Source organism: Trachurus japonicus, chromosome 17 (assembly GCF_045865225.1).
Source record: "Trachurus japonicus isolate A0001 chromosome 17, Traja_1.0".
Lineage (NCBI taxonomy): Eukaryota > Metazoa > Chordata > Actinopteri > Carangiformes > Carangidae > Trachurus > Trachurus japonicus.
Window position 1 is genome coordinate 3,530,789 of NC_140923.1, and position 27,397 is coordinate 3,558,185.

At 42.2% G+C, this 27,397-nt stretch overlaps 1 protein-coding gene across 1 annotated transcript; it reads right to left on the bottom strand.

Annotated features, from left to right (window-relative positions):
* Window positions 1-1,896: 1,896 nt before the first annotated feature.
* Window positions 1,897-26,585, bottom strand: LOC146969759 (CYFIP-related Rac1 interactor B-like). Its single transcript, XM_085804382.1, has 11 exons — window positions 26,420-26,585; window positions 17,084-17,157; window positions 15,400-15,521; window positions 9,868-9,973; window positions 5,980-6,116; window positions 5,813-5,890; window positions 4,005-4,121; window positions 2,913-2,992; window positions 2,683-2,809; window positions 2,273-2,343; window positions 1,897-2,122 (listed from the first exon to the last, which is right to left on the bottom strand). Exons 2-11 carry the CDS (start codon window positions 17,154-17,156, stop codon window positions 2,053-2,055), a joined length of 981 nt encoding a protein of 326 aa, XP_085660508.1. The 5' UTR covers window position 17,157; window positions 26,420-26,585; the 3' UTR covers window positions 1,897-2,052.
* Window positions 26,586-27,397: the final 812 nt, after the last annotated feature.

Here is a 27,397-nt window from a genome sequence, read left to right on the forward strand (position 1 = left end):
AACTTCATTCCACTTCTAATACATGCAGAACCAGTTGGTGAAGCTCCATCATGAACGCTGTGAAGCTACGAGTAATGGCGTCCGTGTGGGGGCGCGGCGACAATTCCTCGCCATGACAATACGTTTGCCCTTTGGATGGCTTTATTGAACTCCTATCAACATGAAAATTGGTACACAGGTCCAGGGTCACAACCTCAACGTTTCTATGTACTCATAGGCGATCTCACTCATTCGCCCCCTAGTGGAAACAGGAAGTGGCATATTTTACATCAACATTGTCCGATTTCCACGAAACTTCACATGTGTGATGAGGGACTGACCCTGAACACACCTGCACGCATCCCATTACTGCCCCCTGGTGGACGAACCTTTAACTGCTCATAATTCCTTCATGCTTTGTCCGATTCACTCCAAACTTCACATGTGTGATGAGGGACTGACCCTGAACACACCTGCACGCATTGCATTACTGCCCCCTAGTGGACGAACCTTCAACTGCTCATAACTCACTCATGCTTTGTCCGATTCACTCCAAACTTCACACGAGTGATGAGGGGCGGCCCCTGAACGCACCAGACCACATGCGGTGACTGCCCCCTGGTGGATGAACGAAACATTGCGTTTTTTGCCTCCTTCCGGGTTTTTTCTCCATTTCTGCTCCGCGCCACGGCCCCGGCGTGCCTCAGGCCCCGCGGTGGCATGGGCGAGCGAGGGCCCGCCATCGCCGCTTGCGGCTTTAATTATTATTATTATTATTACTTACGACGGAGTATTAGAGCCACATTGAGAGAAAAAAAAAACACAGACTTCGAGAATAAAGTCATAAATTTACGAGAATAAAGTCGTACATTTCCTACAAGAAAAAAGTCATAACATTACAAGAATAAAGTCGTAAATTCATGAGAATAAAGTCGTAAATTTACGAGAATAAAGTTGTAAATTATCTATGAGAAAAAAGTCATAACATTACGAGAATAAAGTCATAAATTTATGAGAATAAAGTCGTACATTTCCTACAAGAAAAAAGTCATAACATTACAAGAATAAAGTCGTAAATTCATGAGAATAAAGTTGTAAATTATCTATGAGGATAAAGTCGTAAATTTACGAGAATAAAGTCGTAAATTTTCGAGAATAATGTCGTAAATTTACGAGAATAAACTGATTTATTCTCGAAGTTTGTGATTTTTTTATTTGTCACTGTGGCCCTAATACTCCGTCGTAATTACAGGACCATGTGACCAGTCAAATGTGTTCATTTGAAATGCATTATGGGAGATTTGGTGCTGGTGCCTTGGGCCGTGGCCGCCGACCTGAGCGAGGGGAGCGACACTGAAGCAGAGTACAGCTGCATGGAAACAACAACAACAACAACAACAATGGATAAAAAGTTTCAGTCACCTGATTTGGAGCTGCTACGCTGCTAACCAGCTAGCAGAGGAGGAGGAGGAGGAGGAGGAGGAGGAGGAGGAGGAAGAGGAGGAGGAGGAGGAACTTAAACTCGGCCGTGAAAGGGTTAAAGAGCTGATTCACAGCAGGATTAAAGCAGAACTGAAAACCGTAGTAAGAACCGTATAAGAACGCAGATGACGTCATGCATGTCACAAATCGTGATTGGTTTGAGTTCGGAAAGTCGGAGGAAACCATGGAAACATGAAATGTGTGTACTGATGAAGTTCGACTTGTGGCTAACACGGAGCTAATGCTAACATGAACACACACACACCATGGATCTTTTATAAGATAATGTAATACATCATGACACACACACACACCTTCGCGTTTTGGAACCTTTATTCATGTGTGTGTATGTCTGTGTCTTTGTGTCTTTGTCTGTGTGTGGCCGTGTTAGCGTTAGCTCCGTGTTAGCAGGGCTTAGCAAACACCGCTCTCTATCTTCTCTTCTCTATCCTCCTTCTCTTCTTCCTCCTCCTCCTCCTCTTTTGAAATGAGAATAAAAACAACTTGAGGTTCAACAGAAACTGGAGCTGAAGGTTTTGTTCAGTAGTTTCAACAACAACAATAACAACAACAACAACAACGAGCGTCGACTTAATTTGGCTGCAGCATGTTTTTGATTTGCTTCGGGGTCGTCTCGTCGTTCAGGTGTTTGGTCGTGTACCTGCAGAGAGGAGGAGGAGGAGGAGGAGTCAGTGATGAAGGCTCTCCTTGCTTGTAAAAGAGATTTTTTTTATCTCAAGCAATTTGACTGGTAAAATAAAGGTTAAATAAATAAATTCAGGAGCGTCATGTTGTGTTGAGGTGAACTCACCTGAGAGCGTTGAGGAGTCCCTCCACGCTGCTGGGAGGCTGCTCCTTCAGCACCCGGATACAGCCCTTCATCTGCCACACACAGACACACAACCTCAGGACCAGAACCAGAACCAGACTAGGGCTGTCAATCTTTCCCCAAATAAGATTCAAATTTCTAATGCTTCTTATGACTAGGGGAGGGATTATGGTGATAGGAGAATCTGACTAAGGCCCAATTCCAATTCTATTTTTCATCCCTACCCCTAGCCCTTAACCCTTGCCCTTGAAACGGAGCTACAACCCCACTTTAAAAAAAATGCTACTATCCCTTTAAGAAGGTAAATCGAAATATTGAATATCGAAGTAGTGGTGCCAAACGGATCACAGTTGATCCGTGATCCGTTCCGATTGTGTGTGTGGTTAACATACGTCTATATTGGAGGTCTTGACGAAGGCCCCGGCCGGGTGGACGTGGTCGTACAGGATGATGACGCCGACCATCACACGGAGACAGAACAGAACTGTCTCCTCGCTGGCAAAACGACTGCGATACTCCCTGCACACACACACACACACACACAGAGTCAGGGTGCTACCGGCTCTGATGATGATGATGATGATGATGATGATGATGCATTCAGGGACTCGTCAGGACTCACGGTGTTTCCAGCATCACTTTGCAGACGCAGGCCATCGTGCTCAGACAGTCTGTGGTGTTTTCCACCGGGACGTCGGAGTTCTGCAGAAACAACGACGACGTGAGAGAATCAGCCTCAGTCGTTATCGTTAAATAACCAATAATCACTATGTTAAAGGGATAGTTCAACATTTTGTCAAATTGGCCCATTGCCATAATCCCTATAGTCATAGCAGTAGGTTCAGTACCTTTAATTGTCGGTGCAAGCTGTTTATAGAACGGCGGAGCAGAGCCGTGAGCTGCTCAGAGCTACGCTACGGAGGCTCATGGGATTTCTTGGTTTCCCTCATCAAACTCATCAAATACACAATCCAACAACTCCACAACGCTCTGGTGGACAAGTTGTGAGCTGCACATTCACCACACTATGAGATAATAACAAAACGTTACCAGACAGAGTTGTTTTAGAAGGAAAGACAGAGACTGCTTGATGAAAAACTGTCCCTGAAGGCAACGTTTTGCATGAATTTCCCTCTAAAACAACTCTGGATTGTGTATTTGATGAGTTTGATGAGGGAAACCAAGAAATCCCATGAGCCTCCGTAGCGTAGCTCTGAGCAGCTCACGGCTCTGCTCCGCCGTTCTAAAAATAGCTTGCACCGACAAATAAAGGTAACGAACCTACTGCTGTGACTATAGGGATTATGGAGATTCAACGGCCAATTTGCCAAAATGTTGAACTATCCCTTTAATACTTCAGTATGGTGGCTCTGAGGGGTCAACTCGCTGCTACGAAGTCAGAAAACTGCTTCGTCAGACTGACAGAGGAAGAGGAAGAGGAAGAGGAAGGGTTTTTTGGGGGACACATTGAGGTTTATGTGTCCCCCAGAAACACTTGTGTTTTCTGACTTTGTGTCTTTGTGCATCTGTTGTCTTCAGCTGCAGTGAGTTGACCCCTTAGAGCCACCGTAGTTCAGTCCTGACACTGACACCTGGAGGCTGAAATCTGCATTACAGCACCGATGTGAGTACGAACATCTACATCTACTTTATAACAGATGTAAATAAAACAGAACCAGAGCGCGAGATGAACGTTTTTGACGTCTGGACTCACGTCTGAGACGAACTTCGACGTGGCGTCACTTAGCGTCTTCAGCATCGGCGTGGCGCTGGCGTAAAACAGAGACATCCGATTGGCCAGCTCGTTGTTGACCTCATTCCCCGCGTCGGCCTGAAAAAAAAAAGCATGTGTGTGTGAATGAATGAATGAATTTATATTTATTTAAGTGTCATGTACCAATTAAGGCGCCAACCTATTACTGTGCGTTCACACCAAAAGCTTCCAGAGCGACAAAAACGCTCGAGGGTGGGCGTCAGACAAGACAGCTCCCAAAACGGCAAATATTTTCAGCCGCTTTGGTCGCTCGTCACGTGACTGACGTCAAAGTTCGATCGCGCTGAGCCGAAATACAAAAAAAAGAAGAAAAAAAAGGCAGCCGACGGACATCTCTATTCTGACAGGTTGCCGCCGGATGCCGCCGAACCGCGTCATAGCTAATTGTCCTAAAGTTAACCAGGGCTCAACTTCTCGTCTGGTGACGCTTTGGACACTTTGGAAGCTTTGGACGCTTTGGAAGCTTTGGACACTTTGGAAGCTTTGGACACTTTGGACACTTTGGAAGCTTTGGAAGCTTTGGAAACTTTGGACGCTTTGGACGCTTTGGAAGCTTTGGACACTTTGGAAGCTTTGGACACTTTGGACACTTTGGAAGCTTTGGAAGCTTTGGAAACTTTGGACGCTTTGGACACTTTGGACACTTTGGACACTTTGGAAGCTTTGGAAGCTTTGGAAACTTTGGAAGCTTTGGAAGCTTTGGAAACTTTGGACGCTTTGGACGCTTTGGAAGCTTTGGACACTTTGGAAGCTTTGGACACTTTGGAAGCTTTGGACACTTTGGACACTTTGGAAGCTTTGGAAGCTTTGGAAGCTTTGGACACTTTGGAAGCTTTGGAAGCTTTGGACACTTTGGAAGCTTTGGAAGCTTTGGACACTTTGGACACTTTGGACACTTTGGAAGCTTTGGAAGCTTTGGACACTTTGGAAGCTTTGGAAGCTTTGGACACTTTGGACACTTTGGACGCTTTGGACGCTTTGGACGCTTTGGAAGCTTTGGACACTTTGGACGCTTTGGAAGCTTTGGATGCTTTGGAAGCTTTGGAAGCTTTGGACACTTTGGAAGCTTTGGACACTTTGGACGCTTTGGACGCTTTGGAAGCTTTGGAAGCTTTGGACACTTTGGAAGCTTTGGAAGCTTTGGACACTTTGGACGCTTTGGAAGCTTTGGATGCTTTGGAAGCGCGGCGACGCCTGTTGACGCTTTGGACGCTCAGTGTCGCCGGGCTCTCATTGAAAATGAATTGACTTCCGGTGTTTTGACGCTTTGGAAGCTTTTGGTGTGAACGCACAGTAAGAGCTTACAAGACACATTTCATATTTAGACAACAAACAAAATCATCAGAGCACAGACAAAACAAAACAAAAACAGAAACAAAAACCACATGGAATTCACATAAATAATTCACTTTTTCTTTTTGACCAGGCCCTTTTTATGAAAGTAGCTATAGTAAAGACTTATTTTCTGAAGAACCATTCCAACTTTACCTCATCATCATCAACCCAAAACAACTCAGGTTTCACATTTTGCATTTTCTGAAACAAAAACTGCCTGTTCTGACTTCGTCATATAACGGACAATGAAACACAAAATGCAGTTCATCCTTGATTACATTTAGATTACATAATGTGCATAGTCTTCCCTCCTCAGGTACTGAATTAAACCGACCTGTTTCTATTTGTGTGTGTGTGTGTGTGTGTGTGTGTGTGTGTGTGTGTGTGTGTGTGTGTGTGTGTGCGTCTCTTACAGACAGGTTGTTGATGCGCATGCGGCTGATGGTGCGGCGGTAGTAGCTGAAGTCGTTCTGGATGGCCGGGTTGGTCATCTGGAAGACAGAGTGGACACATGAGGAGGAGGAGGAGGAGGAAGAGGATGAGGATGAAGAAGAGGAGGGGGCGGGGCTTAGAGTCAGACCTTGAGCTCGTCGAATCGCAGCGTGAAGTGCATGATGTGGGCGAACTGACGAGCCAGAGCCTGTTTCTGCTCCAGATGCTGAGTGGGAGTGGAACCAGAGCTGGTGAGGACGTCGAGGAGACACTGAAGACTGGACTCTGACGGAGACAGAGACAGAGACAACGTGATGTCACATCCAGACCTTCAGACCTTCAGACCTTCTCACTCTGGACTAGACTTGTCACGATACCAGAATGTCACGAGTTGATACAAACACCAGAATTTGTGAATTTCCACCACGATTCTCGATACTCATTCAACACCACGATAAAAATGAAAAAACAAAAGCACACTGGTCTCAGGGACGGCTCTACACCGGGGCTAGGGGCTGCTATAGCCCCGTGAAAAATATGTGTAGCCCCAGTTAAGCCTAGGGCTGGGACGATATGCTTTTCTCCCGATTTGATTCTTCTACGATTTTTTGGATGGCGATTCGATTTAAATTGCGATTCTACGATATTGCTGATTCTCTCGATTTTTAGTCTTTAGCATTTTTAACATTTATCTGCACACAAATACTGTAGGAGCCTATAAATTAACATACTCCATTATAAAGTGAACTTAAACCCTTTTCAAAACCTGTACTCTCTGTATGTAAAAAAGGCTAACAAATGCACATTGCACAATATTAAAAAATAATAATAATAAAAATTCCCCCCAAATTTTTTTTCCAAAAAAAAAAAAAAAGTCGATTTTTGAAAAAAAAAATCGATTTAAAAATCGTCAAAAAAGATATTGCGATATTTATGTGAATCGATTTTTTCTCCCACCCCTAGTTAAGCCCCTCAAGTATTTCATTTTATATTTTAAAATACATAACTTTTTTTCAGGTTAAAAAACATTTAAAACTTCACAAGTAGCCATTCTGTTCCAATCCAATCCCCTGTGCCTACTCCATTGACTGGTGTACCCTACAACCTGTGTGTGTGTTGTGTGTGAGGGGACAGGAGCTGAGGGGAGGGGGGAGTCTTTTTTTATGTTTGTGCGTTAGGCGGAGGCTAGCTAACTTACAGTCCGTTGCAATGGATCGTTTTGTGATCACGAAAAAGAGTGCAGGTAGAAAATGAAGACTCAAGACCCAGCCTTCCAGAGGGACAAGGAAGAAGAGGGAGATGTGAAAAATGAATCTGAGAGAGGAACTCGTGAGCCAGGACTTGAAGGAGCACCAGAGAAGTCCATTATGTGTTATATAACTTTATCCACCCTACATGTATTGATTTTTTTGCCGGCTTCCTTTTAAACAAATGCAAAAGCACCAGACTTGCATAGTTAATTAAAAATTTAAGCCATGAAAATGAATTATTTTCGTATCGGTCAAGCCCCCCCCCTTAGCACCGTCCCTGACTGGTCTATCAAAGAACAGTTTCACATCAAACTGCAGCAACATGAAGTTAACAACAGAGTTAAAATGGTGAATTATTATGACTCAACACAAACAGGAAGTCACAGAGTCGTGACTGAGTCCTTCAAGTATTAAACAACACAACTGTTGTTCTCATTCATTCACTTTCAGGCTGTTTTCACAGATACAAAAACCATGCACTGTTTCACTTTTCAGCGAGCGTTGGCGTGACAACTCTACTGTGACGACTTTAAGGTGAACTCGATTTCCACCTTAACTCTGTAGGATTTCCACCTTAACTCAGCTCCATGTGTCCCTTGTCTCCAGCTCCAGAGTCCTAGTTCTGGTTAAATCAGTGACTAGTAACTAGTTCCAGGGAGAACGGAGGCTCTCTGCCTTCCACCGAGCGTCTCTTGGCTGAAAATTGCATCATTTCTGCATGTCTGGTCACGTCCGCTGTTTCACTGAGCCTCCTCCCGGTCGTGCATTTGAAGCCTTTGATAATCAATCAGTGGATCGATGGATTACCATACACGTGTTATTATGATGTGTGTATTGTGTGTAGTCGTATCTGTCATAAACAAGAGATTAACTTTACTGTTTACGGGGTGCGTTTGTGTCGTGGAGTCGCGGTGCCACCGAGACGAGAGGAGAGCTGTGACACCGGGTCAGAGGCTCTGATCGCAGGTTTGGTTTCCAGCCACGATGTGAAGGAGCCTCCACTCTCCTTGTAACAAGTTACAAGTCGTTTATCTAACATCACAGTTAGTCCGAAGCTGTTTAATGACGGTAAAAATTAAACATAAGGTAAATATCCTGCATAGTTTCTCTTTTCTGTGCTGCGCTGATCAGAGCGGCGTCCCTAGCAACGGTCTGTTATACTTGATGACCGCAGAACGCAGCGCTGGACCAATCAGAGAGCAGCATTCAATAGAGCCGTGTAATAAATAACCTTATCCACCGCTCCATGGATTGATTTCTCACCGGCTTCGTTGGAAACAGATGATGCACATGGAGGAGAGGAGGGGTAGAGACACCAGAGCTGGAGAGGTCAGGATTATGAGCTCACATTGTGCCGGTACATCACATCATCAAACTGCATCAGCATCTTAAAGAGTGACATCATGTTGTTCTGGTCCTGAACCGTTCTCTCACACAGAACTGAACAGAAGGACTGCCTGGTCGTATATGTCTTATTCATACCAAAACTCAGATAATGTTGTTGTTTGGTCTCCCTACAACTGAATGCAGCCACTGTTACAAGCCCACACATCCCGTTTTGATTCATCATTGCCCCAAAATGCGAAATTGTCCCGAAAAAAATGAAATAAGTCTATGTTTCAAGCTTGTTTTGTAGCGGAAGCTCCAAATTGGACGAACCAGGGTCTGTCCTCTTCCCAGTCCGTCCAAATTTGACGAACCGGGAAGAGGAGCTTCGAGAAGCTTCCGCTACAAAACAAGCTTGAAATATAGACTTATTTCATTTTTTTGGGGACAATTTCGCATTTCGTGGCTTCAATACAAGACGGACATTACATACGAGCAGCATGGAGGTATTTGGATGTTTTTTGGTGTGTCTTTTTGTTACGAAGACAGTTGGTATCCATTTGCAACCGTCATATGGACATGCACTGCTACGCCGAGACCCCCTGTAACTTTCAATTTTGGGTGAACTATCCCTTTAAAGAGTGACATCATGTTGAGACCAGGAAGGAGATGTGGATCGGACAGAACCAGAACCAGAACCAGAACTAGAGCGAGGGTTATTATGTCAGTAGCTACGGTAACTCTCTGCTGAGCGGTGAATTCCCTCCAGCTCACAACAACAGGAAGTTAGTTGGTGTAGTTTGGCTGCTCAGCTGCAACCGTGGGTGTGACTCACACACACACACACACACACACACACACACACCCCGAACACACACACACACACACACACACACACACACACACACACACAGAAGAAGCAGAACTCCACAGAGAATCCAGCTGTTTTTAACTTTCCTTCGTGTCACAATGACTCACTGACACTCGTCTCAACACCCATGATGCATTGCAGCGGACAGGAAGTGATCGGCCGCTGAATCAGCTGCTCTAATGGACACTCTGTATTTTTATTCTTTCTGTAACAACAGGCTGAAAAATCATGTTTTTGTCTTGATATCTTTCTTTGATATCTGTTTTTTTTATATATATATTTATCATATTTTATTGTGTTTTTATTTTATTTTTCACTATTACTATATTTTATTGCTGTTTTTAATCTTGGTGCATTAGTCTCCATGTCATTCTTCTTGTTTCACTTCTTATATATAAGATGTAAAGCACTTGAACAGCATTTATTTGCTCTGAAAGGTGCTATATAAATAAAATATGATTGACTGATTGATGAGAAACTTGATCAGAGAGTAAACGCTGACACCTGTCATGTTTTTATGTGTGTGTGTGTGTGTGTGTGTGTCTGTGTGGGTGGGGTTGAGGGGTTAGTGATGCGTTCAGGCTCTTACCGAGTTTCTGGGAGAACTCGTAGAAGGTTTTCAGTTTGGCGACCAGAGGCACGACGGCGGACCAGGCCCTCTCCTGGACCCCCTCCACACTGGGGCTCTGGATGGCCTGAACACACACACACACACACACACACACAATTCATCGATTCATCACACAATAATCAATTCTTACATTAATCGTCAACTATTCTGATAATCTACGGTTTGATTTTCTCTGATTCCAGCTTCTTAAAGGGACAACCAGGAGTTTTGTTAAAGCAAAGTGTTTCCACACTACATTTATGAGCCTCCGCACCGTGAAATTCTTTGACCGGCGCAAGACAGACTCATGTTTTCATTCATCAAGAATTAAAGTCAGAGGTTGGAAGACGATGACATACCGTCGTAGTTCCGGGAGCGTGCCTATGTTCCCTCAGCCTTATGTCCCCTCATTTCTAAGGTTTTTTTTTTTCTTTCCCAAATTAGGCCCTATGTTCCCACATTTCCTTTATCATCAATTTGCATCAGATTTTAGCCCCATTTCTCCCAATTTGGTCGTCAGTTACACCCAACCTGTTATCCAGCAGCAGTTGACTACAGATGTAATGTAGCTTTTAGCTAAATCTGGGAACACAGGGCCCATGGGAACACAAGGCTGACCCCTTCCAACACCGCTACTCCAACATAGGGTTGAGTGACGAACCCTTATACCAAAATTAAACCCACCTCCATGAGTTAGTGCAATTTAGACAACAAACTTCTACAGTAGTACAAATAGTGTTAGTAGTAGTAAACAAAGCATTAGAAAGTTTGTAGGTCATGGTGTAAAGGACCCTAGTTTGAAATTACTCCGAATCAACCCTTTAAAATAAAAATGACTTGATTTAGTTTCATTTTGAGAAAATTCTTAGAAATAAGAAAAATCTTAGAAATGAGGCAACATAAACCTGAGGGAACACAGGGCTGACCCCGTAGTTCCCACCATAAACGGAGATTCGGCGGCGTTATTCTCATGACTCGCCACGAAACCGAAAGTAAAGAAACGCTGGTCGGCTCGACCAGCATTTCCACCACCACTAATAATAACAAAATAACCATAGAGACAAAACCAGATATTTATCTAAAATGGACCATTAACAAGGTTTTTCGTTTTCGTTCTGCCGATGGAGAAACTCCTGGTTGTCCCTTTAAATGCGAATACTTCTGGTTTCTTTGTTCCTTTATGACAATAAACTGAGTCTCTCTTTGGTTTGTGGACAAAACAAAGACATTTGAGGACGATGTCGTCTGGTGGTTTGAGAAACACTGACTGATGTTTTTCAACATTTTTAACATTTTATTGACCAAACAACTAATTGATTACTGGTTTAAATAATCAACACATTAATTGATAATTACAATAATGGTTAGTAGCAGCTCTAAACTCTTATTCCCCTCCTCCCTCCCCCTCACACAGCTGCAGCTCTGAGTCTCATTCCTCCTCCTCTGTGTCACATCAGTTGTGTTTTGTCTCTGAGCTGAAACGTGAAGCTCAGTGGGCGGAGCCACGAGGCCGGGGGGGGGGGGGCGGGGGGCCGGGGTCGGTGTGTGAGCGGTGGACGCCCTCTAGTGGACCAGGAGCAGCTCAACCGGTTCAGTCTGGCTGCTTTCAGTCTGACACACTGGTTCTGGTTCTGGAGTCGCAGAACTCGGTGCAAGACCAAAGATCAGAATGACTTTACTTTATTAAAGGTCCAGTGTGTAGAAATGATTTGTCCAGGTTTATTGTTAAAATCTGAATCTACTCCCCATGAATATATGTGTATAGTGTATATAGTGTGTATATAGTGTATAATCGCTACATGGGCGATTCCACCAAAAGAGTGCCATTTCTGTCCCCAGCATATTAAATGTATAAAAAACATGTAATAATATAATATAAACTGCATTTAATTAATGAACAGAGCACCATACACATGAATCACTGTAGAAATTAAAGATATATCATTTTTAATTACTATAAAAAGGCTTTCAAAACACTGAAACATAGCCTTTGTTGCATGTCCCCAGAGCCAAACGCTATAGTTTACCACAATGCATTATGACTAAAATCCCTTTAAAATCTCTTTTTTTTTGCGTATTAGTGTGACTTCATATTATATCTACACTTATATAACATTTATTTAATTAAAACTTAATTATATTTTGGTTAAAATTCACATTTTAGTCCCGTCCCCAGGTTTTCACTCAGTGCTGTTTGACCCAAACACATTCTACACTCACCAGTGACATGTTCTGCTGGAAGTGACATCATTTGGGTCTTTTGAAAGTCAGGTCAAGACCAAAATTAAATTCTGTAATTTATTTTTCCTGAAATGTAATGATATTGTAGCTATGTCAGGGACGGTCACTCTCAAAACTCATTCCTGTTATACCTAAATTATCTCTAGACAGTGTTTGTTGATATCAAAAGTAAAATATTCTGTTAAATCCTAAGAATGTGCTCTGTTTGCTCAAGCTATTAGTATAGATGCTATTTGGCTAGATTTCACACAATGGCTGATTTTATGCTAAAAACTCATTGCTGTTACTCATTCTTCAAAAATGCAATGATAAAAGCAGCAATAAATTAAATAAAGTAGCCTGAGATTGACCACTACTCATTTTGAATGAGTTAATGTGTATATTAAAAAATTCTGTACTGAAATGGAATGAAAAATGAAGTTTAATTTTTAAGAGTTACAATGAGCAAATGGCACTCTTTTGGCGGAATGATACACACAATAAAACCTGTTTGGTTTTCGTAGCCTCATAATTCTTCTTTTATATCTACATACAGTATATCAAGGGTGTTGCTTTAGAGAGTGTGGCCATGTTTGTACGGCAGCCTGAAGGGAAAATCCTAATGTGAAATCTGGAATCTGAACGCTGGATGTGATGGTTTTACCTCCATTTTACAGACTGGACCTTTAAGCCCTGGAGTGAAATTCTTACAACTTGTTTTCTCTCTTGTTCTGCTGCTCTGTCTTCGTCCAAATCTACAATCTTATGTCATAGTCTCATAGTTATTTTATTCTATTCTATAAACAGTTTTACAGTCTTCTATTTTATTACTTTCTTCTTGGTATCTTTCTTTTGAGTGTTTTTATATTTTGTTCTATATTTCTATCCTGCATTTTATTCTGTTTTATTAAATGTCATTGTTTTGTTTTAAATATATTTGATCATATTTTTTTTTATTTTTTTTTTCACTATTGCTACATTTTATTGCTGTTTCACCTCCTCAAAACACTTGAACAGCATTTATTTGCTCTGAAAGCTGCTGTATAAATAACATTTGATAGATTGATTGATGAGAAACTTGATCAGAGAGTAAACGCTGACACCTGCAGGTGAGGTCAGGAACTGCAGCGTCAACGAGGTCAGATATAAAACTAATTCATCTCTGATTACATAAAACATCACACTGATTTAATTATATTACAGTCTGATAGTGATAAATCATCAATAAGATCCTGAGTGATCAATAAGTTTGTTAGAGTTCAGTCTCTTTACTGATTCTGCTGCACAAAGAAACTGGAGTCAGATCTTCATCAGGTAAAGAATTGTAGCTTTAGTACTAACTATATATTTATTCAGTGATGAACTCAGTATCTACTGATCAACATCATTGATCACGTCAGGATGATAGGATGATGATGACTCAGTGTTTCCAGTGATGTGATTGGTCAGTAGTTTAGATCCTCTGAAGTTCACCTCGGTTAAACCTGAGGTTATCTTGATAACTTTAGATCCTGACTTGTAGTGGGCAGACCTTAAATGAGACATGTTATGCACATTTTTTAAAGCTCTGTAACAGATATCTGACTGGGTGTTTGTTTTGCCTTCTGGCCCCAAAATGTGAGATTAGACAAATATATCAGTGATGTTCAGGCCCCCGAGGTTGAAATCCATGTGGTTTCACCAGCTGTTGCCTGGGCTGTCTAGAAATATGTAATTAGGTTCAAATGTGCATAATCCCAACTCTACTGGTGAGTACAGGTAAAGGGGGCGGGGCCTAGTGAGCAGTGGCTCATTTGCATTTAAAGGGACAGACACCGAAGCCCGTCACAGACAACGTCGGAAATTATCGAGGCTCACGGGCCATTTCACCCCCAGTTTCCGCAAAACCCTGGCTCCAGGGGACAAAACTGCCCCCCAGGTTTTAGAAACAAATTCATATTTATATTTGTACATTTTTATACGACATTAAACTAAAATTTTATTTTTATTAATTTACCGTTGCGTCTCATTATTTTCCTGATGCAGGCTGAATGTAATGTAAACCAACAAGATTGCACTGATTACGAAGAGTAAATGTAATGTGATTTCCCCCAAAATATTTTCTTAAAGGGACAACAAGGAGTTTTGTTAAAGCGAAGTGTTTTCACACTACATTTATGAGCCTCCGCACCGTGAAATTCTTTGACCGGCGCAAGACAGACTCATGTTTTCATTCATCAAGAATTAAAGTCAGAGGTTGGAAGACGATCACATACCGTCGTAGTTCCCACCATAAACGGAGATTCGGCGGCGTTATTCTCATGACTCGCCACGAAACTGAAAGTAAAGAAACGCTGGTCGGCTCGCCCAGCATTTCCACCACCACTAATAATAACACAATAACCATAGAGACAAAACCATAGATTTATCTAAAATGGAGCCATTAACAAGTGGTAACGTAGATTCATCCACATTAATATCAGACTTTTTTATTGTCGCGGAATTTTAAACTCCTCGTTGTCCCTTTAATTTCATACCCTGGACACAGACACGTCTTGAAGACACATGGGAACTGTTTTAATCTGTGGAAACGGGGCAGAATACGTAAGGGATAATGCTCGACGAGGTGTAGGGATAATGGTTTGACTTTTTAATTCTGATAATTTTAATTCTAATGCCCAACGGTTCACGCCTCTGCGTCGTCCATTAATTTCTGATAATCGGACACCTTGAAGGGCATTATCCCGCCATGGTCACTTACAAAATAAATACATATTAAATCAATTACTTGTAATGTAATGTTGTTTTTACCGTTAAAATCATACGTCTTTGAGCTGCTGAGCGGACTATTTAATAACTCTCGCCGACAATAAAAGAAAAAAAAGAGGGACCCGCTGTGACCGCAGCGTGTTGCCATAGTGACTCTGCTACAGCCTGGTAGTTGATCAGTGAAGGGAGGTGAGGTGACAGCTCAAATGTTACGTGACACTAAGTTTTTCAGAGGTCCAGTGCTTCTTACCGCTGGTGTGTTTACAGACTCCAGTGCCGTGATGCGCTGAAAAAAAGTTGTTATGGTCCGAGTGTCCGTTGCCGTGGTTACCAACAAGCGTTTGAGCCAGCGCAGTAATATTTAGAACGTAATCAGGCAATTTTACCGGAACATCTTTATAGGTGTCCATTATCACTTTTTAATGGACACCCAGCAGCCAATCAGAATCGAGGATTCATCCAGACCATGGTATAAGTCTCCTTTAACACTTTACTGTCAGTGTTGAATCCAGGACCAGGACCAGCACCAGGAGCAGGTCTTACCAGTCGTATCTCCTCCCCTGCTCCTCTGTAGGCCTGCAGGTCGTCCAGGATGAGCCGAGCCTCCGTCAGCACCTGGTTCACCTTCTCCCACACCTCCGTCTCCGACTGGGACGGCTGGGCGTCTGGAGGGGACACACAGGGTCAGAGGTCAGAGGTCAGAGGTCAAACACACACAGATACACACACACACAGACACACAGACACAGACACACACACACACACTCAGCTCCACCTCTGTTTGTGCATTTGCCAAATAGAGTTTTTTTAGACTTTATTTATTTGCACATAAAAAATAAAACAAAACATTTACTTATCTCTCTTACTAGTAAGAGAGATGTGAAAAAGAAATGTGCAGGTGAGGTCTGAAACCCGAAAGGCTTCTAACACGACCTCACCTTGATCTAACGAATAACTGAAGCACAGTCAAGAAATAATAATCACATAGCTACCTTGTGCAAGGTAGAGAAATAATAAAATTGAAAAAAAAGAAAGGAAAAAAACAGGGAAGATGTTGGTAGTAAAAATAAAAGTAGTAGTAATGATAACAACACTAAATAAATAAATAAATAAATAAAGGAAAAGAGGTGAGAAAAGAAAGCGAGACAAAAGAAGAGAACTGGTACAGATGTTGCAGCAGTCACAATCAGGCCGACTCACGGATTCGCTCTCACGTCTGGTCCGTTTATTCTCTTCACAACTGCTGCGCTATCATGTTTCTTTTTCGTTTCTGTATCACAAACTACGGCGTTACAATGTTGTACAAAGTTTCTTTCTCTTTTTCGCTCTCCCGTCTCACAGGAACTACCATAGCAACAACAAAAAGAACACTCGTAACCATGACAATTACACGCGCTACCTGTTGGTGAACCTTCTATTTCCCAACTGCTCTTAACTCAGCATCAGATTAAAGCAGAAGTAAGTGATATATTTGTGTTAATATAAGTCTTAAATAGTTATATCTTCCGACAGCAATCACTTACATAGAGTGTTTGGACTGAAACACGGGTCTGTCAGTCACTCTGCTCTGCTCTGAGCCGAGGAGAAAACATTTATCGTATCCTACAGTTTTTATCCAATGAGGAGAGAGAACGGCATGCAGGGCTGTGTGTGCAGCCAAGGGACGCCGTGAATGTGGCGACGTAGGGACGAGGACTGTTATGGTGCGTTCAAGGCAACCCGTAACTCGTGTTTTTCCGACCTGTGAAGTGGTACCAGTTCGATCTGGTACGAGTTCACGGGTCAGAAGTTACGAGTGGCCGTTATAGTGACTTTCACAGGTAAAACAGGTCGGAGAAACACGAGTGGGTTGTCTGGAACGCTACAAAGTCGTAAGTCGTGACATGAAGCTGTAATTTATGGTTTCAAAAGCCTGCCTGGAACGCAGCATTAGCGAAAACCACCGGATCGCTGACTTCTGCTTTAACCATGTTTATAAAAATAATAGGCTACATAAGAGAAAACCATGGAGTCCCCTCTAACAGCAACGGGTCTCTCACATAAACACTAAAGAGGGAAAAGAAAAGAAAAACTACAAAAACACGGGGCGCTAGGAAAGCAGAATTAAAGCTGCTGAGTCTGCACCTGGCTGTGGTGCATGCTGGGTAACGGAGGAGGAGTCAACACTGACATTCAACCAATCACAGCTTTATTTGTACTTTTCAGTGTGTGTGTGTGTGTAACTTACTCTCAAAATCCAGGAAGAAGTTTCCACCATTGTTGTCGATGTCTCTGGTTAAAACTTTGATCAGGTTCCCCATCCTGTCAACACACAGAGAGGTTGGTGTTAAAGCTCCTTCAGAATAAAGGTACAGTAGATGTTTGTGTTAAAGCTCCTTCAGAATAAAGGTACAGTAGATGTTTGTGTTAAAGCTCCTTCAGAATAAAGGTACAGTAGATGTTTGTGTTAAAGCCCCTTCAGAATAAAGGTACAGTAGATGTTTGTGTTAAAGCTCCTTCAAAATAAAGGTACAATAGATGTTTGTGTTAAAGCTCCTTCAGAATAAAGGTACAATAGATGTTTGTGTTAAAGCCCCTTCAGAATAAAGGTACAGTAGATGTTTGTGTTAAAGCTCCTTCAAAATAAAGGTACAGTAGATGTTTGTGTTAAAGCTCCTTCAGAATAAAAGTAGATGTTTGTGTCAAAGCTCCTTCAAAATAAAGGTAGATGTCCATGTGTAGTGTGATTATAAAACTTTATTTATATATATATTAATACTGAGACGAGGAGCCCCCTAGTGGCTGAAGTTATACTGTGTGATTAAAGCAAAACATTGAAATTATCGTCTCACTTCCGCCTGACAGTGAGAAAACCAACACACACCCATTCACACACACACACACACACACACACACACACACACTGAGTGCAACGCTGCTGCTGCTGCTGCAACAACTGAACTGGGAGCTGCGCCGCTGAAAAGAGGAAGTGAAGAAGTCTCTGAAAGTTTGAGCTAAATTTAAAGCAGAGGAAGTAACGCAGACTGAGCTGAGGGCAGGTGAGACACTCGCCCTCAAACGGCAGCAGCAACACAACACATACAGTAGGCTACACAACGACACGGACACAAAGGGTTAACACAACAACAACTACAACCAGTGTGAGAAGAAGAAGAGAAACGCTCAGACCTGTTACTAAAGTCAAACGCCACTTGACCACAGTGTCACAAATACATAACCTACCTGTGTCCGGTGTGTGTGTGTGTGTGTGAAGGTCTACAGTGCTAAAGCTGAGCTAATGCACTGACTAATAGAGAGCCGTAGCGAAAGCAGCCCCATGGGTCCTCAATTCGAAAAAAGTCTCCATACAAATGAACGGGAGTCCAAGTTTTATTTTGTGATCCGTTTGAATTGTGCCATGAGAAACAAATATGTCCTCTACCTGTTTAAAACGAAGAGAAATCAGCAGTTTGTTGTAAAACTATTGTAAAATACAATTCCGAAGAATCCGTAACCAGAAAGACTACAGGTGGCGTAGGTGACGTCACACACCAAATGCCGCCCTTTCCCGTGTCAGTTGGTGACGTATTTTTTGTGGGACACAGATCTGTAGTCCGCAGAGCGTCGTCACACTAAATACATTCTTCTGTTGCCGTTTTACGATAAACTGCTGATTTCTCGGCATGAAACGTGATGTTTTACACAGGTAGAGGACAGAGTTTTTTGTCATGGCGCAATTCGAACGGATCACGAAATAAAACTTGGACTCCCGTTCATTTGTATGGAGACTTTTTTCGAATTGAGGTCCCATGGGGCCGTTACTTCCTGCTTCCGCTTCGGCACTCTATACACTGACAGCAGAAAAGGAAAAAGCAAAATCTACGGTGTCCCAGAAGGAAAGAACCTAAAGGTAACACTTTACTTGAATAGGTATTCATAAGATTGACATAACACTGTCATAAACATCAATGAATACTTATGACTAGGGATGTCACAATTACTTGTTTTCACAATTAATCGCGGTATAGGACAAATCGCATGAGAACAATAGTGATGGTCGAGAGTTTCACTATAATTTTTCATGTCACTATATCACCGTTTAGACTAATCTGATGTTTGTAAAGTCTATAAAACCAATGATTGGACAAACATGACTATTTCTGTGTGCACATTTTTGTAATTAGTCATGGTTAGCATAGATTAGCCAGGCGGCACGGTGGCACAGTGGTTAGCACTGTTGCCTCACAGCAAGAAGGTCCTGCCGCCCAGATCCTTTCTGTGTGGAGTTTGCATGTTCTCCCCGTGTCTGCGTGGGTTTCCTCCGGGTGCTCCGGTTTCCCCCACCACTAAAAACAAACACGGCTAGGTTGATCCTCCAGTCAGCGCCACTGACCAAAGGCACTGGCTCATAATCTGGAGTTGGTCCCCGGGCGCTGCACCGTGGCTGCCCACTGCTCCTCAGGGATGGGTTAAATGCAGAGAAAGAATTTCATTGTACTAGCTGTATATGTGACAAATAAAGTACCTTTACCTGTTTAACTTTAATAACTCAGTGACTCAATAAACGCTCCATGAAAAAATATTTTCTCCAGCGGATATCTGAGTTCCAACATGACTGAGCTAACTGGAGTAGTCATGAATGGTGATAGGGCGTGAAAAATATGATATATAGCTAAACTCTCATTTGTTACTATTGATCTCATTCAAATTACGTGCTGGTTTTCTACCCGGAAGTAGAATGTAAACAACAAGGAGATTCGGTCTATACTTATTATGACAGCTGTCGTTAAGTGTCATTCGGTAAGTTATGTCACTTTTGATGCAAAGTTGACATTGTTTGAGATGTTTTTGTTCTGACAACTTGACATAAAGACAATTTAAACTGTCATAGCAGACCTAATGGACAAACTTTAAAAATTATGTTAAGTTCTCATAACAAGGAACACCTCAAACAATGTCAACTTTGCATCAAAAGTGACATAACTTACCGAATGACACTTAACTTGATGTTTATGACAGCTGTTATGTCATGGTTATGACAGTGTTATGTCAATCTGATGAATACCTATTCAAGTAAAGTGTTACCAGCTGAGCTAATACACTGACTAATACACTGACAACAGAAAAGGAAAAAGCAAAATCTACGGTGGCCCAGAAGGAAAGAACCTGCAAAAATAAAAACGTGCTAAAAAAAAACCCACTTTCGGAATCGTCAGTTTGACAAACAGTCACAACAGAAGTGTTGAAGGCGACACAACGACACAAACAACAAACCACCACAACTCTCCCTTTGCCACCCTGTCACCTAGCAACAAAACCCACACTATGGGGCCATATACTGTAACATGAATGAGTGGAGGAGAGAGGGGGCAAGTAGGTCGACACCAGATGGAAAATACCCTTCAAAATAAAAGACAGAATAAAGAAGATTTGAGGGGTTTTTTTGTTGTTTTTTTTAAACCTCTGGTCACATAATCGACCGCCAGAGGAGGAAGAAGAGGAGGAGGAGGAGGAGGAAGCTTCACTAAACTCAACTCAACTCTGCCTCAGTTTGAGCAGAAGAAGTTACCACAGTCTAAAAATACTGTGTCAAAAGTGCAGAATGTCAATGAAGTGAAAGAAGAAGTGTGATCGTCTCCGAGCAGCGAGCAGAGAGACTCTGCAACGACCGACCGACCAGCTCAGACCGGTCTGAACCTCAGTCCACTGGCTTCACTGGTCCAATCAATCAATAAGATAGATAGATAGATAGATAGATAGATAGATAGATAGATAGATAGATAGATAGATAGATAGATAGATAGATAGATAGATAGATAGATAGATAGATAGATAGATAGATAGATAGATAGATAGATAGATAGATGGCGGTTAAAATCTGGTCACTTCCGGTTTAGACAGCCATTTTGAATTTTGAAAATGTCAGAAATGGATTCAGCATCATCAATAACCCCTAAAACCACTCCAATATTGCCCAGATCAGCCAAGTCAATTTTGTTGAAATATTGCCCATATAGGCAATTATGCTAATTTATGCTAATTATGTCTGTTATGCTAATTTGTGCTAATTATGTCTGTTATGCTAATTGCCCAATATATATAAGTTAGCATCCGGCAGTTTCTGAATACTGGGGACCCATACTATCTATTTCTAACATAAAACTTTGGGGTACTCAACATTTCCGGGTTCACAATGGGGCCCTATGGGCTGGCAAGTAGACTAATAGTGACACCACCTGCACTCGGTTCCTTCAGGACAGCCTTGGTAGTAGTCGTTGGATTGTTTTCAACATCTCGCTTGATTTTTCTGACTAGCTAAGGTGACACTACTGACTTTTGACTGCATCCTTTCAGGGTTTTCACTGTGTTAAAGCTTTGGTACTTATTGACATTTTTGGTACTTATTTACGATACTTTGCTCCATTGACACTGGCACCTTCTTGTATCGTTTCCTTCTTTTTTTTTGGCATTTCCAATGTGTCCTCACTCAGCTCTCTGGTCTTCGCCATAGCAAGTCTTGCGTTGACATGAAAATGACTGAAACATCCCAAGCAAGTCAACTTTTATAGTCATAAAACTGGTCAAAAAAACTCCCAGAAACATTGAAAATAATTGTAAACACTTTAGACCTTTAAAGAGAATGGTTTGTTTGAACATCCTATGGCCTTTTGTCTTGGTATCAACTGGGGTATGAATCATTTTGGACATGGTGATTTTTGTTCAACGTTCAAATAAACACCTTTAACAATGTAACTTTACTTAAATAAATCGGTCATGGCTGCAGACTTTCCCTCATGTCCTATTCATGTCAAATCTGAGTTGAAATACTAATCTGTGACTGACAAAATTAAGAAATTCCCTGTATTTGACAGGGGTATGAATCATTTTGAGGACGACTATAGATAGATAGATAGATAGATAGATAGATAGATAGATAGATAGATAGATAGATAGATAGATGGGGATGGCTATATAGAAAGAGACAGAGGGAGAGAGAAGGAGAGAGAGGGAAAGAAAGAAAGAAAGAAAGAAAGAAAGAAAGAAAGAAAGAAAGAAAGAAAGAAAGAAAGAAAGAAAGAAAGAAAGAAAGAAAGAAAGAAAGAAAAAGACAGAGAGGGGGTAGAAAGAAAGACAGAGAGGGGGATGGATATATAGAAAGAGACAAAGAGAGAGGGGTAGAAAGAAAGAGAAAAAGAAGGGAAGGATGGATGGATAGATAGAACGATATATAGAGCGATAGATAGAATGATAGATAGAACGATAGATATATAGAACAAGAGATAGAACGACAGACAGACAGATAAATAGATAGATAGATAGATAGATAGATAGATAGATAGATAGATAGATAGATAGATAGATAGATAGATAGATAGATAGATAGATAGATAGATAGATAGATAGATAGATAGATAGACAGACAGACAGACAGACAGACAGACAGACAGACAGACAGACAGATATATAGAGGAGGATGAATATATAGAAAGAGACAGAGGGAGAGAGGGGGAAAGAAAGAAAGAAAGAAAGAAAGAAAGAAAGAAAGAAAGAGAGGGGGATGGATATATAGAAAGAGACAGAAAGAGAGGGGTACAAAGAAAGAGAAAAAGAAGGATAGATAGATAGATAGATAGATAGATAGATAGATAGATAGATAGATAGATAGATAGATAGATAGATAGATAGATAGATAGATAGATAGATAGATAGATAGATAGATAGATAGAACGATAGATAGATAGATAGATAGATAGATAGATAGATAGATAGATAGATAGATAGATAGATAGATGGGGATGGCTATATAGAGAGAGACAGAGGGAGAGAGAGGGAAAGAAAGAAAGAAAGAAAGAAAGAAAGAAAGAAAGAAAGAAAGAAAGAAAGAAAGAAAGAAAGAAAGAAAGAAAGAAAAAGACAGAGAGGGGGTAGAAAGAAAGACAGAGAGGGGGATGGATATATAGAAAGAGACAAAGAGAGAGGGGTAGAAAGAAAGAGAAAAAGAAGGGAAGGATGGATGGATAGATAGAACGATATATAGAGCGATAGATAGAACGATAGATATATAGAACAAGAGATAGAACGACAGACAGACAGACAGATAGATAGATAGACAGACAGACAGACAGACAGACAGACAGACAGACAGACAGACAGACAGACAGACAGACAGACAGACAGACAGACAGACAGACAGACAGACAGACAGACAGACAGACAGACAGACAGACAGACAGACAGATAGATAGATAGATAGATAGATAGATAGATAGATAGATAGATAGATAGATAGATAGATAGATAGATAGACACAGTGACTCATTAACAGACGTTGGCCAGGTGGGTTTTTAAAGGCCGATATAGTTTGGGGCTGATAGACGATCGATTGATTGATTGATCGATCAGCTGTGTGAACAATTTAGCCACACAGAATGGTTGATTTTTATGTTGGTGTTGTACGACCGAAATAAACAAATTTCAATTAAAAATGAAAATCGAAATCGAAATGAAATCGACTCCTACTCTGCTTCATCACAAAAACCTTTTTGTCCCTCGCTGCCTCCGGTCCACAGTCACCTGACCTCTGACCTCTGACCTCTGACCTGCTGAGCTACAGGTGGAGGCGCCGTCAGTAACCGGTCGACTGGCAGATTAAAGTCCTGAGGTGAAGTTAAATCGAAGTACCAGTACCTCAGTGTTAGTAGAGTACTACTCACAATAACATAGACAAATACTCAAGTACTGTTATTGTTGTTCTCCGAGCCTCCTCCTGCCTCCATCCAATCAGATTGGCTGCTCTGTTGTGACATCACAAAGTCACAGAAAACCCTGGCGGTTGTTTTTACATCGACCCTGTATTAAGGAGCTTTAGTGTAGTAGTACTGCTGTCAGGTGTACTGTGTAGTACTGTGAAGTACGTGTAGCCGATGTTAATCTGGTCGTCTGCGTTATGTTTCGGTACGGACCGCCACCGGTGGGGTTCGAACCCTGGTCTCCCACGACGATGCAAACCGCTGTGCCAAGAGGTCAATGACCGCTTGGCAGTCTGGACCCTCTGTTATACGCAGTAGTAGTACGCTGTGTGGTACTGTAAATATTACATTTGTAGTGCAAGGTGTAATACTATGAAGTACTGTGGTACTCTGAACAGGTGTAGTATACAGTGAGGTACTGCAAGGTACACAATAGTAGTAGTAGTAGTAGTAGTATACAGCAGCAGCAGAAGTAGTAGCCTACAAAGTAGTATTATGTAGTACCTATGCAGAAGTAATATGATGCATACAGTGTGGTGCTGTGAAGTACACAGAGGTAGTACTCTGCAGTACCAGAAAGACACAATACTAGAACATAGTAGCATAAAGTACATAGTAGTTGTACACATAGTGCAAGAGTAACTGTAAGGTACACAGCAGTAGACCTACAAAGGAGTAGTAGTAGTAGTACACAGGAACAGTAGTTCACAATAGTAGTAGTAAGCTAGTACTCTGTAGTAGCAGTACTTAGCATAAGCAGTACTCTGTGGTAGTAGTATTAGTAGTAGTAGGCTACAGAGCAACAGTAGTGGTAGTATTCTGTTAAAGCAGTTATGCTCTGTAGTAGTGGTAGTGGTAGTAGTAGAGTAACAGTACTTCACAGTAGTAGTAAGCCTACACAGTAGTAGTAGGTAGCAGTACTAGTATTAGTACTGCACTGCAACAGTAGTTCAGTAACACAAAGAAGAAGTTCACAGCAGTAGCAGTAGTACTAATGAGTAGTAGGAGGCTAGTACTCTGCAGCAGGGCCGTATAGGAGAAAGGTGATGATAACTCTAGGGGCCCAGAGCCCAGTGGGGCCCCCAAAATACCCCAGTAGTCTAAACTTTGTATGACTGATTTATTCTGCATAAGACCCTTAATACTCATAGTAATACTGCATTAGCATCACAACAAAGAAGGCTAAATGAAAAATGATAATACATAGCTTACGTAGTCTAAGAAAAAAAGTGGTAAAGTCAGGGGGCAGAGGCCCACTTTAGTATTCTTTCAGGGGGCCCAGAATTCCTAGCAACGGCCCTGCTCTGTAGTAGTAGGTAGTACTCTGTGGTAGTAGCATTAGTAGTAGCTAGTATACAGCAACAGGTAGTAGTGCTCTGCAGTAGTTGTAGTAGGACAGAAACAGTAGTTCAATAGTAGCCTAGTACCCAGGGCCATATAGGAGAAAGGTGATGATAATTCTAGGGGCCCAGCGCCCAGTGGGGCCCCCAAAATACCCAGTAGTCTAATCTTTATACAGTATGACTGAATTATTCTGCATATGACCCTACTCATAGTAATACTGCATTAGCATCAAAACAAAGTAAATAAAAAATGATAATACATACGTAGTTTAAGAAAGAAGGGGAAAAGTTAGGGGGAGGGGCCCACTTCAGTATTCTTTCAGGGGGCCCAGAATTCCTAGCAACGGCCCTGCTCTGTAGTAGTAGGTAGTATTCTGTGGTAGTAGCATTAGTAGTAGCTAGTACACAGCAACAGGTAGTAGGTCGTAGTGCTCTGCAGTAGTTGTAGTAGGACAGAAACAGTAGTTCAATAGTAGCCTAGTACCCAGGGCCGTATAGGGGAGAAAGGTGGTGATTATTCTAGGGGCCCAGAGCCCAGTGGGGCCCATAAAAAACCCAGTAGTCTAATCTTTGTATGACTGAATTATTCTACTTAGACCCTGACTAGTACTCATAGTAATAACTGCATTAGCATCACAACAAAGTAAATAAAAAATGATAATACATAGCTTACGTAGTCTAAGAAAGAAGGGGAAAAGTCAGGGGGCAGGGGCCCACTTTAGTATTCTTTCAGGCCCTGCTCTGTAGTAGTAGGTAGTAATCAGTGGTAGTAGCATTAGTAGTAGCTAGTACACAGGCACAGCAACAGGTACTAGTAGGTCGTAGTGCTCTGCAGTAGCTGTAGGACAGAAACAGTAGTTCAAGGCTAGTAGCTACTCAGCAGTAGTAGTAGTAGCCTAGTAGTAGTACCTCCAGCTGTTGTCGGTGTGTGTATGTGTGCCTGTGTATGGACTAATACTCATAGTAATACTGCATTAGCATCACAACAAAGAAGGCTAAATAAAAAATGATAATACATAGCTTATGTAGTCTAAGAAAGAAGGGGGAAAGTCAGGGGCCCACTTTAGTATACTTTCAGGACAGGGGGCCCAGAGTTCCTAGCAACGGCCCTGCTACTACTACTGTTGTCGGTGTTTGTAGCCTATGTGTGTTGTGTGTGTGTGTATGTGTATGTGAGCAGCTTCCTCGTGCACACCGTTACCACCATCGGTCGGTGTGTGTGTGTGTGTGTGTGTGTGTGTGTGTGGTGGTGGTCAGGCCGGGGGATGCTGCTCCGCTCTACCCGGGGATCAGCGGCTCTATCCCGGCCACCGCTGCGCCGCTGCGCCGCTGAGCCGCCGGAGCTCCGGAGCTTCTTCCTGGTGCCGCCGCTGCTGCAGCTGCTGCAGGACCTGACATGTCTGATCCAGGACCCACCCAGACTAGAGATCCTGATACCCCCCCGACCTCCTCCTCCTCCCCCCACCTCCTCCTCCTCCTCCTCCTCCTCACCTTCACTTGATAGCTGCTGATCGATCGATACGTGCGGATCGATCCGTGCGCTGCGCTGCGTCCTGGCGCTGACTCCGGTGTGTCCTCCTCGGTCCAGGTCCAGGTCCAGGTGTCTGCGGCTCTGCGCCTCCTCCTCTACATGCTGAGTGAGTGTCAACCCGGAAAAGAGCCGCGCAGCCGCCGCGTTAACTATAAAAGGAGTGATTTCCTCAGGAGGAACTGAAGAGTCTGAGCCAATCAATGAGCCGTGAAGGCAGCAGCGGTGCAACTGTCTGACTGACTGTCTGTCTGTAGCTTCAACCTGAGTAGAGTAGAGTAGAGCTGCTGTTTATGCTGCTGTTTCTGCTGCTGGTGCAACCGCAGCCCGGCTACGGAAGCCCGGCGCTGCCAACATTTAACCCAAACTGAAACTTTCTAAAGTCAAACAGGATCAAAAACAAACCAACTTGAAGATCAGTGGGTCTCTGGAGGAGGAGGAAATCAAAGTTATTGGTGAAGGAGGTTATAATATAACCAAACATCTGGCTCAGCTGGATCACTGTCAGCTTCATCTCAAAAAGTTACTCAGAGTTTTTATTTTTATTTCAGAGTCAGAATTAGAAAAGTTTTTATTGCCAAGAGCTGTAAAGGTCAGAGGAACTGGACCAGGTGCATACGCAACATTTATTAAAATATAATAAATTAAAAAACATTCTAATGCAAAAATATGCATATAAAGTTTAGGATTTATATAAAATTGTGCAACTTGTTGTAGTCGTTTGAGTGACTGTCCAGGTTGAAGGTTATCTTGACCAAAGTGCTGTGAGGCCTGAGCAGCCGCTGCAATAAAAATAGAATTAAAACAGTTCAGAAAAACACAGTAAAACTAGTTAAAATGGTCAGATTCAACCTGAGTCAAAGTCAAAAGGAGAAGAGGTGCGTCTCTATAGCAATGACTTATATTGTTGGATGTTTTCAGGAAGTTTGTTCCCTGCAGCT

Coding starts and splice junctions, on each gene's coding strand:
- LOC146969759 (XM_085804382.1), bottom strand. CDS start 17,156: ATGGGGAACCTGATCAAAGTTTTAACCAGAGACATCGACAACAATGGT. Junction 15,522..17,083: donor CTTCTTCCTGGATTTTGAGA/GTAAGTTACACA, acceptor TGTCCCCTCCAG/ACGCCCAGCCGTCCCAGTCG. Junction 6,117..9,867: donor CGAGTTCTCCCAGAAACTCG/GTAAGAGCCTGA, acceptor TGTCTCCGTCAG/AGTCCAGTCTTCAGTGTCTC.